Below are 16004 nucleotides of genomic sequence, written 5' to 3'. Positions count from 1 at the left end.
CTTAAATGAAGGAATTAAAACTGCTCACAGTGCTCCAGATGTGGTCTCACCAGCAGCTTGTACAGTTGCAGTAAGGCTTCATTCCTCTTATACTGCAACCCCATTCACCTTCCAGATTACCTGCTGGTCCTGTGTGCTAGCTTGCTGTGCTTCATGCACAAGTGCCCCCAAGTCCCTTTGTGTTGCAGCTTTCTGCAGTTTTCGTAAGATTAAAAAAATGCAGTTCTCCCTCCAGCTAATTCCTGAGCATTTGTTCCTTTGGTCAATCTTGAATAAGTGAAATAACTTTGCAAGACATCAACTACAGTCTCGCATACATTCACTCACAACTTAATGAACATGTGCCGCAGTACTTAGTGTGTGTGTGTGTGTGTGTGTGTGCCTCTGTGCATATATTGTAGTATATCATGGTTTTACAGAAGATGAAAGAACCTTTCTTTAAATGACTTACTGTCTGAGCCACAGTCCCACCAAAACCTGTAGACTTTAGTGTCTTGCCTGACTTGAGCTCCGCAATGAGGGCTGCATAATTGTTTTCGTTGAGATATCCTGTGTCGAATGACTTCCTACCTGCAGAGAGAGAAAACAGAAGAGGTCTGCAGCTGAAGTAGGAACACAGTCTCAACCTGGCTACTCATGAGGCCTCCCATTAGCCTGACCACAAGTAGTTGCAGCTTAGGTTGGGTTCAGGAGGCCTCACATCAGCCTGGTTCTAGGAGAGCTGCCATTAGCCTCACTGTGGGCAGTTTCACATCAGTCTGACCACAGAACACCCCACACCAAAGGTAATCACAGGAGGAATTCAAAGACATGGACTACCCATGGCAAAACAAAGGATACAGAGGTTTTGTTTTCAAATTATGTACCAATGCACCAGAGCTCTCCCTTTGTTGTTGGCTGTCAGTGGCATTCGCAAGTGGATTTTGCCACAACTTGATCCAATGAATTAAATAAAAACAAAGAACTGTGGATGCTGGAAACCTGAAACAACAACAGAAATTACTGGAGAAACTCAGCCGGTCTGGCCCTAGACTATGGAAAGGTGGCCGGGTTAACGTTTCGAGTACAGTGACCCTCCTTCAGAACTGATGGTAGCTTGGACAAGGCGGTATGAATGTTGAAGACAGATGGGTGGTGTTTGGTTGGGTGGGTGGGGAGGCAGGAGAGAAGTGAGCGGATGGGGGAGGTGTGGCTCTGAGAGAGAGAGAGAACAACAGGATAAAGAGATGGATGATAGTATGCCAGGGAGAAAGAAAAGCTGTTGATGGGGACCATACGTTGGTGAGAGTGGGTTGGCTGTGTTGCCTGGTGACATGTATGCCAAACTGACAATCTCAAGCTTAATCCTTCTTTAAGTCATAGGGCAGGACAAGTCAAATCTGTTTTACATCTGCAAGTGTATTCAGCTTAGGCTCAGGCAAGGATTCAATGGTGAGTGATAATGGCAGGCTAACTGAGACCAACAGTGCATTGCATTGCAGCTTAGTGTGCACTCAGTTGGCTGCCCAGTTGTTTTGTGATGCAGTGACGCCAACAATGTGGTTCAATTCACACACTCAGCTGAAGTCACCATGAAGGTTCTGCTGTCTCAACCTTATCTCTAGCCTGAGGCATGGTGACCCGCAGGTTAAACCATCACCAGTTATCTCTCTCCAAAGAGAGAGCAACACTATGGTCCTCTGGGACAATGGCGACATTACCTTTCCCTTTCCCTAAGCTGAGCAGAGGAAGAATCTGAGTCAGACAGAGACAAAGAGAGTTGAGCACTGATCCTACTCACCACTTGGATGGTTCTGCCTTGGTAACTCAGGGGCTGCTGGTTTAAGGGGTGATAGTGGTGGGGCTGCTGGCAGCTGCTGTGGAGATATTTGAGTGGGTTTCACCAGAATTGTATTCTGAAATGAAATCAGATGCAGAATGAGACAGTACACTTGTTGTGACAGCACAACCCTTGCCAGGACAAGCTCTGTAAGCAACAAGACTATCTGTAAATCTCTGTGTGAACAAATCCATCCATTAAGTTCATTCAATGATGGCATCAGCTACTATAAACAGTTTGAAAACATTAAATTGGCAATGAATGCTGACTGCATTTACACACACACATACACAGACATATATACAGATACACATACACACACATACATACACACAGACACATATATACAGACAGACATATATACAGATACAGACACACACACACATATACACACACACACACACACACATATACACAGACACACATATATACAGATACGCACACATACATACACACAGACACATATGTACAGATACATTTACACATGCATACTGACTTGTCTGCCCCCTGCACCCTCACAGACTTGAACTTAAACCCTCTTTGTCTAGGCCCAGGGAATGCAATCAACACAAGGTACCTCCTGATTAGAAGAGGTCAGTAAATATAAACATATGAACAAGAAACATGAATATTCCTTCAATCCTGACCCACCATTCAATTTGGTCATGATTGCTCTAATTTTAACATCTCTTCTACATTCCTGAATACCCCTGATCATCTACCATGAGGACACTGCGGAAGTCTTGTTACAGAGTGGACCTTTTAAAGATCCAGCTGGAAGCCCCCTTCCTACCTTGCCATTCTCCATTCCTTTCTGAAAGTCACGTGACTCCCTGCGGCCCTCGTTGATGGATCTGTAGTAGTCACTGTCGCTCTGCTGCCTCACCATGCTCTTTGTTTTCCGGAACGATTCGTGTCTCTGAACAGAAGCTGGAGGGTCATCTGGTACTGGCTGGAATTGAAGGAGAAGCCAGAGCTCAACATTAACCTGCAGCCAAACCATCAGCTAAAAATCTAATGGTAATTAACAGCAATATTAACCAGTGCAGGAGGGTGGTACACAACCATGACAGCCATTTTTAATGTGCTCATAACATTGAAAAAGGTGCTTCATTGAAGCCAAAGATATTCTTCTCTCTTTCCCCCTTTCTCCTGTATATGATTTTACCTTCTTCACAGCCTTTGGGACATACTGCCAACTTTGTTTCTGGCACCCAATGTATTGTTTAGTGAAGTTTTTATTTATGCATATGAAGTGGGCACCTTCTGGCAAGACCTATTGCATTGCCAATCCCTAACTGCCTTAATGAAGATGGTTGTGAGCTGCCTTCAAATCAGAGTTTTTAAAGTATGAAAAGAGGCCCTTTGGCCCATCGTGTTCTTGCTGTTCATTAAACATCCACCTACTCCAATCCAGCCTTGTACGTTATAGTGTATCACGTGTTCATCTAATTAGTTCGATCACCATTTTAGACAGTGCGTTCCCTCTTCATTACAGCTGAGAGGCTTGCTAGGATAAGTTGGAGGGCAGTCAAGAGTCAACTACGTTGTTGTGAACTTGGAGACTCGGTTAGTCCGACAGACTTCCTTACCCAATCAATGTTAGGGTACACTTGCTGTCGTTTCATGGTTATCATTGCTCATACAACTGTTAAAGACAGCAGTGCTAACCACTGAGCCACTTTGCCACCCTAAATGGAATGTACAAAGTTAAAAATCACACAATACCAGATTATAGTCCAACAGGTTTAATCGGAAGCACTAGCTTTCGGAGCAATGCTCCTTCATCAGGTGGTTGTGAAGTACGCAATTGTAAGACACAGAATTTATAGCAAAAGTTTACAGTGTGATGTAACTGCAATTATACATTGAAAAATACCTTGATTGTTTGTTAAGTCTCTCATCTGTTAGAATGACCATGTTAGTTTCACTTCTTTCATAAGTAAATTACAAAACTTTTTTAAAAAAGTTAAATTCTCAGGTTAACTGTAACAATTGGTGTCAGCACAGATAAGATGTTGCGATGTTGAAGGTGTTAGCCCCCCTACATTCCCTGTCTGTGCCACAATGTTTAGACTGATTCTAATCTAAAAAGTGAGTTAACAGAGTCTTACATGGATTCATGCAGTTTTTGAGCAAAGAACAATGTAACACTGCAAGTACAAATTCACCTCCCAAACATACATGTGCGAGTATGTGTGTGTGTATGTACATCCACGCTCACCCACTTACATCAAATCAGTGTACTGTCACATACTCAGACACACACACACACACACACACACACACACACACACACACACACACACACACACACACACACACACACACACACACATATACCCACAAAGATGGGATACAGATAATGACAGTGCGATTCTCCCTGAGGATTCTCAGCTCCACGCTCTCTGCCATGCGGGGACAAAAGGTTTCAGCCCGAAACATTGACTTTCCTGATCCTCGAATGCTGACTGACCTGCCGTGCTCTTCCAGCTTTACATCTATTGACTAATGACAATTCACTTTCAGTAAATTCAATCTTTGATAAATGACATCCAGCCTCATTCCTGATGAAGGGCTCCAGCCCGAAATGCCGATTTTCCTGCTCCTCAGATGCTGCCTGACTTGCTGTGCTTTTCCAGAACACACTCTCAACTCCTAGTCTCCCATGTGGCAGCCCAATGGTTTCTTGAATAGATTGAATGCTTTAAAGTTCAAATGAGGATTTGTAAAGCAAAGTAGGAGGATTTGTATCATGAAGTACCTTGGAGGTTCCCTTTCTAGTAAAGTTTCAAACAGGAATAGTTTACATCCTCTGGCTGCTTGATGCCTTACAGCTTGTTTCAGTGTCTGTTTCTCTGACTGGGTGATAACTGAAGACTCTGATAAGTCTGCTCAGTGCTATGGAGATAGGGTACTGTCCCAGAAACTGTTTTGATCACATGACTGCTAGGTTAACGTGTCTCTGGCGCACACTATCTATTTTGGATGGGAGAAACCTTCACGAAGCAGTGGGAAGTTGCTAGTATCATTACATTCTGACCTTTCCTTTTGGCCGGTATGAAATATGGAAACAGGTAATCTGGAAGCTCCACTGTCTTTAAGTGTTGATCCATCTTTAAATAATGATGTATCTGGATTTCACCAGATAGCTGGGACGTGCCCTTGCTGATGTCTATTTTTAATTAGACAATCACTAGAGTACCCCATAGTCAAAAGTCACCATGATTTGTGGCAGCTATCTTAATGGCTTGCTGTATCTAATTTTTACGTGTTGAATAAAAATTCATAATAGGACATACCTGTACTAGGCACGACACTAACTTTTTATTGTAGATTTCAATTAAACTTGGGGTACCTGGGGGAAGGGGTGATATTATGGAGCCTGTGGTGGGAATTATGAGTAATTAGCAATTAGAAATCATTAGTAATAAGTTATTCATTTCCTAATTAGGCATGATGAGAAATCTTGATTTTCAGCCTGTGAATTGCAATGTTGAGATGAAGCCACAGGCTGAAATTGTGGGTTCACCAGTTTCCTCATTTTCCCTCCCCCCCACCTTATCCCAGATCCAACCCTCCAACTCGGCACCACCCTCTTGATCTGTCCTACCTGTCCATCTTCCTTCCCACCTATCCACTCCACCCTCCGCTCCAACCTATCACCTTCACCCTCAACTTCATTTACCTACCACATTCCTGGCTACCTTTCCCCCAGACCCACTCCCCTCCCACTTATCTCTGAGCCCACTTGGGCCACCCTCCATTCCTAATGAAGAGCTTATGCTCGAAATGTCGACTCTCCTGCTCCTCGGATGCTGCCTGACGGGCTGTGCTTTTCCAGCACCACACTCTTTGACTCTGATCTCCAGCATCTGCAGTCCACACTTTCTCATAATGTCAGACTATGTCCTTTACCTTGGACAGAAGGAAGGGCTAGCTGAAGCTACAAACAAACTGGCCACTAGCATGGACATTCAATAAAATGTGAACAAAAAGCATGACATTATTTCTCCCATGATTAAGAAAATGTGCCTAGCTCCCCTGTAACAATGTGTGTTAACCATGAGGAAACCAATACATTTAGTTCCCTGACTCAGCTTTCTCAACAAATAATGCTGACACACATATGAATAAACTGAAAACAAAGCATTGTGAAATAATTCCAAGTGAAATGTAATTTTGACTCACACTGGTATCATCTTTGTGTTTTAAAGTCTTATATTAATGGCAATGAGTTTGGGCAGGCAAGTTGTGTTTGTGATCAGAGCTCCTCTGTTTGACCAGGGGCCTCCATCTATAACTGTGTTATCAATAAATAGTACAATGAAATGCTTTCTCCACGTGATCACGTCGCCTGTGTACACCACCAACACTTTACATGTTATTGTAGTTGCATTAGAAAGGAGATTAAACATTTGAGTCTTTGACCATAAGATATAGGAACAGAAATAATCCATTCAGCCCATCGAGCCTGTTCCACCTTTCAATCAGAACATGGCTGACCTGATAATCCTCAACACCACTTTCTTGTTTTTTCTCACCTGTGATTCCCTTTCTGATGAAAAATCAGCCTTGACTTTACTGAATGACCCAGCCTCAACAGCTCTCTGTGTTCAGAATTCCACCAATTCTTTACCCTCTGAAAGAAGGAGTTCCTTTGGGTTTGTCTAACTCAGAGGATTGCAGATGTTCCATCATTAATCGCTGTAAGGCTGAGATTGAGAATTTTCTTTGGTCTCTCAGTAAATCAAGTGATGGAGGAGAGGGCAAGAAAGTGAAGTTCAAGTGGAAGACCATCAATTATTACACAGAATGGTAGAGCAGGTTTGAGGGGCCTGAAGTGAATGGATCTTGGGTGAAAATCCTCTGATGTTTGAAGTAATAATTAGCATAAAGGAAACTCCAATTCAATTTCATTTTATGGTCCATATGGAAATATATTTTGAGTACATTGTTAAAAGAATTACATGTAATTGAATAATAACAATGAAAGTCGAGAATTACCCTATCACAAAAATATAATTTTAATAAAATATCTATGGTTGGGGTTATTGGAAGTTAACATTTTAGATGCAGGACATCTCTGTATGCATTCCTCAGGTTAGTGCCCTAGGCTCAACCAATTGCAGTTGCTTCATCAATGATGTTCCCTCCATAACAACGTTACAAGTAGGGATGGTTGCTGATGACTGTACAGAATTCACTGATACTGAAAGAGTCCATGTCTAAACGCAACAACAGCTGAACAATATTCAGATTTTGGCAAGTGGCAAGTAATATTTGCAGCAGGCAAGTACCAAGTCATGACCATCTCGAACCAAAGAGAATCTAATCATCTTCCTTTGACATTCAATGGTGTTACCATCACTGAATACTCCACAATCAACATCATGGGGGCTACCATTGACCAGCAACTGAATTGGATTAGCCACACAAATACTGTGGTTGTAAGACTGGTTAGAAGCAAGGAATCCTGCAACAAATAACTCCCCTCCTGATTCCCCAAAGGTGGACCAATGTCGACAAGACAGAAGTCAGGAGTGTAATGGAATACTCTCTTATATCATGGAATGCAGCTCCAATAATACTCAAGAAGCTTGACGCTAGGGCAAAGAGGTCCATTTGATTGCCACACCCCTGTGGCAGCAGTGTGCACTATCAAAAAGATGCATTGCAGGAACTCACCATATCGACTTTGACAGCACCTTCCAAATCCACAAGCTCTGTTGTATCAGAAAATTGTTCTGGAAGTCTCTGTCCACTTCTGCGACATACAGTCTTAGGTGGAGATAAGGAGATCTACTCTAGCGTTTGGAGGGAACTGATGTGTCTGTACCAGCTCCCTAAAGTCCCAGTAATAAGGCCCAGCTAACAGTGGTTGTACATATTGTTATCATGCAGTGAATCTTGTTTGCTAAGAACAGTGTCTTTCAAAGACACCCTACAGAGGTGTACCCTCAACCACTGATGACTTGATTTACCCAAGATAAAGGGTTTCAGAACAACCTCAAAAAATCCTTAATTTCACATATTTGATGTATTTGTCACTCTACCTGTATCAGAGATAATCATCTGGAAAAATACTCCGATCTCTAGTACCATGAAGGGCAAAGGCAGCAGATACATCAGAGCACCACCAACTGCAAGTCCAAGTCACTCACTATCCTGAGTTGGAACTCTGTCTCTATTCTTCACTATCGCTGGTTCAAAAGGGTGGAAACCCCTTCCTGGCTGTGTCTACCCAATGGACTACAGTGACTCAAGAAAGCAGCTCCCCAGGATTTTCTCAATAGCAATACTAGGGACGGTCAATTAGAACTGGCCGAGCCAATATTATAGACTTGGCTGTTCATAGTATTCCTGAACCACACAATGCTTGTCAGGTAGACAGTGCTCATCACCCACTTGGCTCTCATCTACGAAGCAGATGAATGAGCATGTATTAGATTATTTCTGGAACAACCATTCACTGGTGTGAATCTTCTCACCATGTACTTGTCCCTGATGGCAGTCAGAGGGAAGGCTCCCAGGATTTGCAGACAGGTTGCCCACATTACCTGAAGTGGCACTGATGCACATCCCTGCCACAGAACTGCCAACAGTCTGACCCACTTTCAGTTGCAATACTCACGTTTTTCGGCTGTGCACCATTTAATGCCCTTACTTCGACAACTGTTGAACTCTCGGATGAAGTCAGCATCGTTCGACTCGCTGATATGAAATGTTAAACTGGCTGAATAAAAGCTGAATGCTTTCTAAGTGATCAAAGTCTTGGTGTATTACTCCATATGCTACAGCGGCTGTTTGCATTCCCACATCCCCTGTGTTTTGGAGTCATCTCAGCTATGAGGGCTGCAATGCTAGTTTATGAAGTTGCAATTAGTAGTCACTCAATTATTTAAGGTCGGTTCAAGTGACGAATTAGATCATCAACCGTAAGTCAGTTAGGAGCAATTTATTAAAGCTATTGTGCTGGGTTGCCATCTCCCTGCTCTGCATCACTGCTCTCCTCTTCTCTTGTGTCACTCTGAGACAATGCAAGGGATTTTAAATAAACTAGATTGCTTCCCACTTAAGTGATGGTCCCTGTTACCCTCCAATAATCAAGCCGGATGCCGACTGACTCCCATCTACATGACCAAACAACCAAAAACAATACAGGGACTCTTGTAGCACAGTGATAGCATCCTGACCACTAGGCCAGGAGGCCAGGGTTCAAGGCCCATCAGCTCCAGATGTGTGTCAGAACAGGTTGATCAGAAATATCCATAAAAGCAACATTCTGCCCATGTGGCTCTCTTGCGACACTGTGGTAGTGTTCCCACTCCATGAACCTGGTTGGCCTGGGTTCAAGTCCCACTAGAGGTATGTAAAAACATCTCTGGACCAGTTGATTAGAAAAATAGGTTAAATTAAAAAAGAACCCAAATACAAACCCAACATGGCCCTGCTTGATATGGCAGTGATATGAAGGCCTGAACAATCAGATCACAATTGTCCATATTGGATTTTAAAGCACTCTTACAGTATGGTATCACAGAACATGGCCGAAGCTGCTAACTTCATGGAAGATAGATATTAATCAGCAAAAACAATCAAATTCAATCCAGCAATCCCAGTTCGCCTTCCAATATCTGATACTTCTGCACCTCTCCAATTCTGGTTTCTTGTTTATCCCCAAATTGAATGGTCCAAACTTCCAAACCACAATGCATAAGAACTTCCTCAGCACAGAGAGCTGTAGAGAGAATCAGCATATTCCCTTTTTTACAGTTGCAGCTGCTGTCTGTTATGTTTAAATGTCCAGTATGAAGATAGGTGAGTGGAGACTGGCTCAGTGGGAAAGCTGGGGAGTTAAGTGGATTGGATGAATGAGATAAAGGGAAGAAGTAGGGAGGATGGCAAATGGGTGAGATCGGGCCTGGGATAGAGGTATATCAGGGCCCAATAACCAGGGTCTGGTGCTGAAGGATCCTGCTGTACCCATGACATTGTAATCTGGAGGCAGAGCCAAGAAACAACACCAGGACCTTACCTGGGTGAAGTAGTAAGTGGATGAGTGGGTAGGTGGGTCACAGATTGAATCAGGAAGGGTTGTCAGGTCAGAGACCAATTAGATGGGGGGGGGGGGTGCAGAGTGGGTGTTGGAGGGGGCAAGGTGTGCAATTCAGCATGGAATAACCCAGGACCTTAGCACAATGTTCTGGAGAACTGGGAAATTTCCTGTCAGAGGTTTAAATTCCTAGACAATTCCAATGGAGTCATTGCATCAGGAATTCTGAGGAGTTCCATAGTGCAGCTTGGTCTGGTTTTAACACTTTGGAGATGGGAAGATCTGGGTGTCTACACCAACAGCAGTCATGCGTTCTGTTCAGTATTGGCTGATTCTTGTGGGATTCCACCTTGAAGCCTCTCCACCTTATTTGCCTCCTGAAAACAAATCTGAAGCATTTATCCTTGACTAGGTCATTGCCATACATCCCAATCTCTTACTATGTGGTTCAGTGTCCAATTGTGATTGTAACACTTTGTGACAGGCCATTACATTCAGTGCTATATGTAAATAGTTATTGTTGTTGTAGTTCAGTCATACAGAGGTGGGCTCCAACCCTACTGCAGAAACTTGAACACACTATCCAGACAGACAGACCTGTCCAGCTTTCAGGTGGTGTTGCACTTTCAGGTGAGATGTTAATTTTAGGATTTATCTTCACTCTCAGCTTGACATAGAGGATCCCATGGCACTAGTTATAAAAGAACAGGACGGTTCTCGCGATCTGATCCTTATCTACCCTGGATCTAAAACATCTCTAAGAACTTACTTTGGTCAGCAAACCTCTGCTGTGTGTAGATTGATTCTCATGTTTCCTATATAGCATTTATGATCACATTTTGAAAGAAAATTAATTAGGACTGCACTGATTTGAGATCTCTTGAGGTTGTGAAAGAGGCAATATAGATAAAGTCTTTTGGAGAGCAGTTCCAGTCATTCAACACCCCAGACCTTGCTGAAGTATATTGGCAATGTTTCAGTTTTTAAATTCTGATCCTTGTTTTCAGATCCCTCCACAGTCTCAGCCCTTCCTTTGCTTGTAAGCTCCTCCAGCCCACATCGCTCTCCTCCAGTTCAGACCTCCTGCGTCACCCAGATATGAATTTCTCTACTATTGGCGATTCAGCCTTTAGCTTCTCCTAAACCTCTTTGCCTTGTGAACTCTCATTCAAAATATTTCATGAAACTTCTCTTCGTCCAAGATGTTGTGTACATGTCCCAATGTCTCCTTATAGGACTATGTCAAATTTGTTCAAGAATTTTCCTGAGAGAACTCTTCGGGCTAGCCAACTACAGTGACAGCAACACACAAATATTGTTGTACCTGAAAAATGGACCTGAGATACCTGTGGGTTATATGCAAGACTGGAATAAATTTTTTCACTCCTGTGTGCAGTGGCTGGGGTTTTCCACCTCACCGCTCCTTGGGCAGGACTGGCGAAATGCTTTCATGCCAACTGACCCCAATGCTGTCTCCATGAGCACAGTTATCTACACAGTGTAGCAAGGGCCACTGGATAGAATGAAGCCTTGGAGTGTTGGAGTCCTGCACTCACGGTCCAGCTTACAAGAGTTCACTCTGGGTTCAAGCAGGCATCAAATGCAGAACTTTCCAATGGTAAATGATTCAGTCATGAAGCCACTTTCAGATGCCTTTAACTTTCATGTGCGGCACTAACCAGGACTGTATGAGCCTCGCTCCGAGAATCCAAGCGATTTGAACCTGCCTGCATAAATTACTAATCAAGTTCCAGTCATGTTGTTTTAGCTGATTTTTCCATGTGTCACTTTACCGTGCGGGCGGCCCATTCACACTCAAGGGGGACCCAGTTCATAAAGACACTGAGCACAGGATCAGGGAAAGCAGGTCAAGGCAGCTGTAGTGGTTGCACATTTGGTGTCACTCCAGCCTGTCATTCCCTGTGTCTCCAGTTCACTAATTCCAAATACTATTTCTCCTCCTTTCAAACAGAAAATGAAACAGTGGCGGATGAATGGAAAATCCAATCTTTAATTCCAGTTATTTACAATGAAATAGTCTCAATGCAGTGGTTAAAAGGATTGAATCCAGCAACTGACTGTGATTGTTTCTGTGGTCACTCTGTCTGAGCACTGTAATCCTATAGGTATTCCATGTTTAATGAGGAATGTGATCTGCTTGTTACATCCTGTTTGCTTGTGTAGCTATTCAGTAAATACAGAGCTTAAAGGAGCGCAGTAATGACGGATGTTTGCCATGAAAACTGTGGTATACTCTGCCACTTCCTTCAATACTGATTGTATCCAAAAACATTCAATCGCCTACAAGGAACAGATGCATAAAGGCAAACCATCTCTTCAACTGAATTGAAACAGTAGCCTCTCTACCTACCAGCATTGATCAGAGACAGTTCACTCACTCTCTGAGTCAAAAGGCCATAAGGGTCCAGTTCCAATCCAGGACAGTAAACAAGGCTGGGTAAAAGTGAGGACTGCAGATGCTGGAAACCAGAGTAGAGATCAGAGTGGTGCTGGAAAAGCACAGCAGGTCAGGCAGCATCTGAGGAGCAGGAAAATCGACGTTTTGAGCAAAAGCCCTTCATCAGGAACGGAGGGGTGTCATCAGCAAACAAGGCTGACATACCAGCACAGTATTGTGGGAGTGCTGTATTGTTGGAGCTTTCATCTTGTCGATGAGATGTCGGCCCCTCAGTCCTTTCAGAGGGTTGCAAAAGAGCCACTGGTACTATTTCAAAGAAAAGGCAAGTTTTACCCCAAATGCTAACATCTATTCTACAAACAACATTAAAATCTGGTCATTGCACATCACCCATTGTGGGATCTTTCTGTCTGCAATTTAACTCCCTGAGATTCCTACGCTACAACAGTGACTACTTCAAAACTACTTCATTGATTTGAGGTTGTGGGAGGTGCAATTTAATGGCAACTTTTTCTTTCTATGGAATAAAGGGGCTGTTTCCACACTGTAGAGATTCAATAATAATTTTAAAAATTTGGCCAGCATTCAGACTCCAATATTAACTGTGAGCTAGCGAGGTTGTAAGTGAGCAGGAGGACAGGAGAAAAAGGGGAGAGAGAGGATGCCTGTAGTTATTGGCCCTGCCCCATAGACACAAAGTACTGTAGTTGCTGCCTTTCAGGAAAAAGGTGTAATTTGGCTGTGTCTAATCTGTATTTAGTGATGTTGATCAAGGGACAAATATTGGGCAGAACACTGGAGAGAATACTCATGCTCTTCTTTGAATTATGTCACAGGATGTTTATCATCTACCTGAGGGGTCAGACAGGGTCTTAGCTCAATATCTCAGCCAACAAGTGTGGAGGCAGTACCTTACTCTGACACCAATTAACATCTAGACTTTAACATGTTGCAGCATAGGCCACAGCATAGAAGCTGATTTTCTCTTCTCACTTGCCTTCCCACTGAGCTCCATTGGTAATGTAGGTATTTGTCCTGTACATATTCTGCGATTCAACAGAGCCATACATTGAAGCACAAGACAGACACAATCAATTAAAAAAAACGTAGCGGCTACAATTCATCTTTAACTTTCCTTTCAGCTCAGTGTCAGATCCAATGGGACATCCTGGACTGAAGGGGGTTCACTCAGTCTGGGGCTACACAGCTTTTCTATCTCAGTCATAGCAGGTAAAGCAATGATTCGTTCTATTTGTTACTGTACGGTTCCCATGTGCCTCAGTATCTGCTTGCATGCCTGCACCCCTTCACTTTGTGTGAGCTAATATCTTTCCTCATTGTCTCTTGTCACTAGGACTGTGTTACCCTGGCTCTTTTTCACACAGAGGCGGTGAGTAAGTGTCCAGCTAACTCTTTGTGTCAGGTGTCATTGATATTGAACCAACTCAAACAATTTTACACCACCGATTCCCTTCCTGACAAGAACAATAAAACAAAGGTCTATTGAGAACTGAACTGCCCTCGGGCCTGAAAACTGAACCTGGTGATCTTACAGCAATTGAAAACACAGATCATGGAACATGGAATGACTGAAGGGTAAGTGGATAGCCAGCATGATAGCACGCTGTACAATGGATAGGTTCTTTGATTCACAACAATCATACATTTGTTAACAAAACCTTTCTTCGTAGCATCTTATTTTCTCTCTATCACCCTGAATTAAAGAACTGATCTTGATGACAGAGATTACCGTCTCACCATGCCTGGATTACTTCATGAGGTATTGCAAACATCTGTTATCATTTTATGGGTTTGAGTTTTGGTGGGTTAGAATTGATAGACTGGGCTAGGCTGTCAGTACACTTTGCCTTTCATTAAACATTGTCTTCCAGGATATACAGAACAAGGCTGGACATACGATTTCACATAGAACCATCACTTGGTGGACTGTTGTCATATGATCTTACATCATGGATTATGTAGACTATACATATTTAAGATGAATCTTCTCACCAGATCTCCCCCAAGACTCTGACTTCATTTAATACAGAATCCTATACAATTCAGGCCAGTCAAAACACAAAGAACTGCAGGTGCTGGAAATCTGAAACAAAAACAAATATTTCTGGAGAAACGCAGCAGATCTGGCAGCATCTGAGGAGAGAAAGCACAGTCAATATTTCAGGTTCAATGACCCTTCTTCAGAACTGGCCAGCAGTTTGCATCTAACCATTGCCTGAGCAATAATCTCAGCAATTATCATAGAATGATAGAGATTGCAGAAGGTTAGTCATTGTCTGCGTGCCAGTGTTAACTTTGTATTTGAGCTGCCTCCTCTAATATTACTTCCCTGCCCATCCCAATATTGTTGAACATCACTCAATTTCACCATTCTGACTGTCTTTAATGGTAGTGCAAGGGCCAGGTCCCAATCCTTTGGAAAGAGACTAACTACATAAACTCCACCTAGATTGGTAACAGGTCTTTCAAATGGCTTCTGGCGATCCATATGCTGTCATTGGGAAGTGTCCCCAAGTATTACAAGAGGGCCTCGGGAGGATAAAAGCCTCCAGGAAATAAAATCTCTGTTGGGCAAGAGACCCATGATAGGCCCATGGCCTGATGTGCCAAAGTATAGGCTGAATTGAAACGTCAGGATAAACTTGGCATTTTATGCCCAGTACAATTTGCTGAGTGGGTGGCGCCAGTAGTTTCAGTTGTAAAGCCTGACAACTCAGTCAGTCTCTGTGGAGATTATAAATTGATGGTCAACAGATCTTAGACAGATATCCCACCCCACGCATAGAAGACTTGCGTGCAAAGGTGTCTGGGGGTTGAATATTTTCTAAACTGAATATGAGCCAGCCATGCCTACCTCCAACTGAAGCTTGATGGAAGCATCCAGGGAATATGTCACTATAAATACTCACAAAGGACTGTGTGAGTACACTCACTTGTGCTTTGGGGTGTCTTTGGCCTGTGCTATCTTTCAATGGTAATGAATATTCTCCTAGTGACGCCCAGAGTGGCAGCTTGTCTGCATGACAGGAGTCACTGCAAAGGAACATGTGGAGAGTGTGGAAGAGGTTTTATGCTGTTTGTCTGCAGCTGGCATCCAGCTACAAAGTGTGGATTCTAGGTAAGTGAAGTAAAGTACCTCAGGTTCAGAGTTGACAGGAACGGACTACTCCCCGTCCAAGAGAAGGCGAAAAGGAGCTATGACTCCAAGGAACATCAAAGTTGAAGTTTTTCCTACAACTCAAAAATCATTAGGGGAGATATGGTCCATGTAAGGAACTTTGGTGATGATTCTCCAGGGAACCCAGGAGTTACCCTTAAAGGTCCCAAAATAACAGGAGCGAGGGGGAATTCTTGGACTGGGTGGTGGAAGAATGTGATCACTCCTACAAGATCCATGGGGTGTCACTAACTAATCTCCTTGTGGAGTTCACTGAGTATGAGTTCCGTAGGTAACAGGCAATGGCTTACCCACTTGGAACTCATCAGCTGAGCCCTTTATTAAGTAGGTACAGGGATGGGTCTGCAGAATTGTATGTCCTGAGTTGGGACTAGCCTATGAACAGAACAAGTAATGGCTCTGTTTTGATGTCCAACAGTAAATGTCATTCCTTTCCAGCCGGGCTTCCTGAGTTATCACACTGACAATCCCATATGCATGTAATCGTACCTTGCACTTAACATTCCAGGAA

At 43.2% G+C, this 16004-nt stretch overlaps 1 protein-coding gene across 1 annotated transcript in view; it reads right to left on the bottom strand.

Moving 5' to 3' along the window:
- LOC132821361 (espin-like) overlaps positions 1-16004 on the bottom strand; it is a 70694-nt gene that overhangs the window by 25086 nt on the left and 29604 nt on the right. The window contains exons 6-8 of the mRNA XM_060833944.1: positions 2613-2771; positions 1781-1895; positions 452-570 (exon numbers count right to left, since the gene is read on the bottom strand). Coding sequence (XP_060689927.1) covers positions 452-570; positions 1781-1895; positions 2613-2771 — 393 coding nt within the window. The remainder of the gene's footprint in view (positions 1-451; positions 571-1780; positions 1896-2612; positions 2772-16004) is intronic.

This window comes from Hemiscyllium ocellatum, chromosome 13, assembly GCF_020745735.1.
Source record: "Hemiscyllium ocellatum isolate sHemOce1 chromosome 13, sHemOce1.pat.X.cur, whole genome shotgun sequence".
Classification (NCBI taxonomy): Eukaryota; Metazoa; Chordata; class Chondrichthyes; order Orectolobiformes; family Hemiscylliidae; genus Hemiscyllium; species Hemiscyllium ocellatum.
This window is presented reverse-complemented; position numbering and strand designations above follow the sequence as displayed.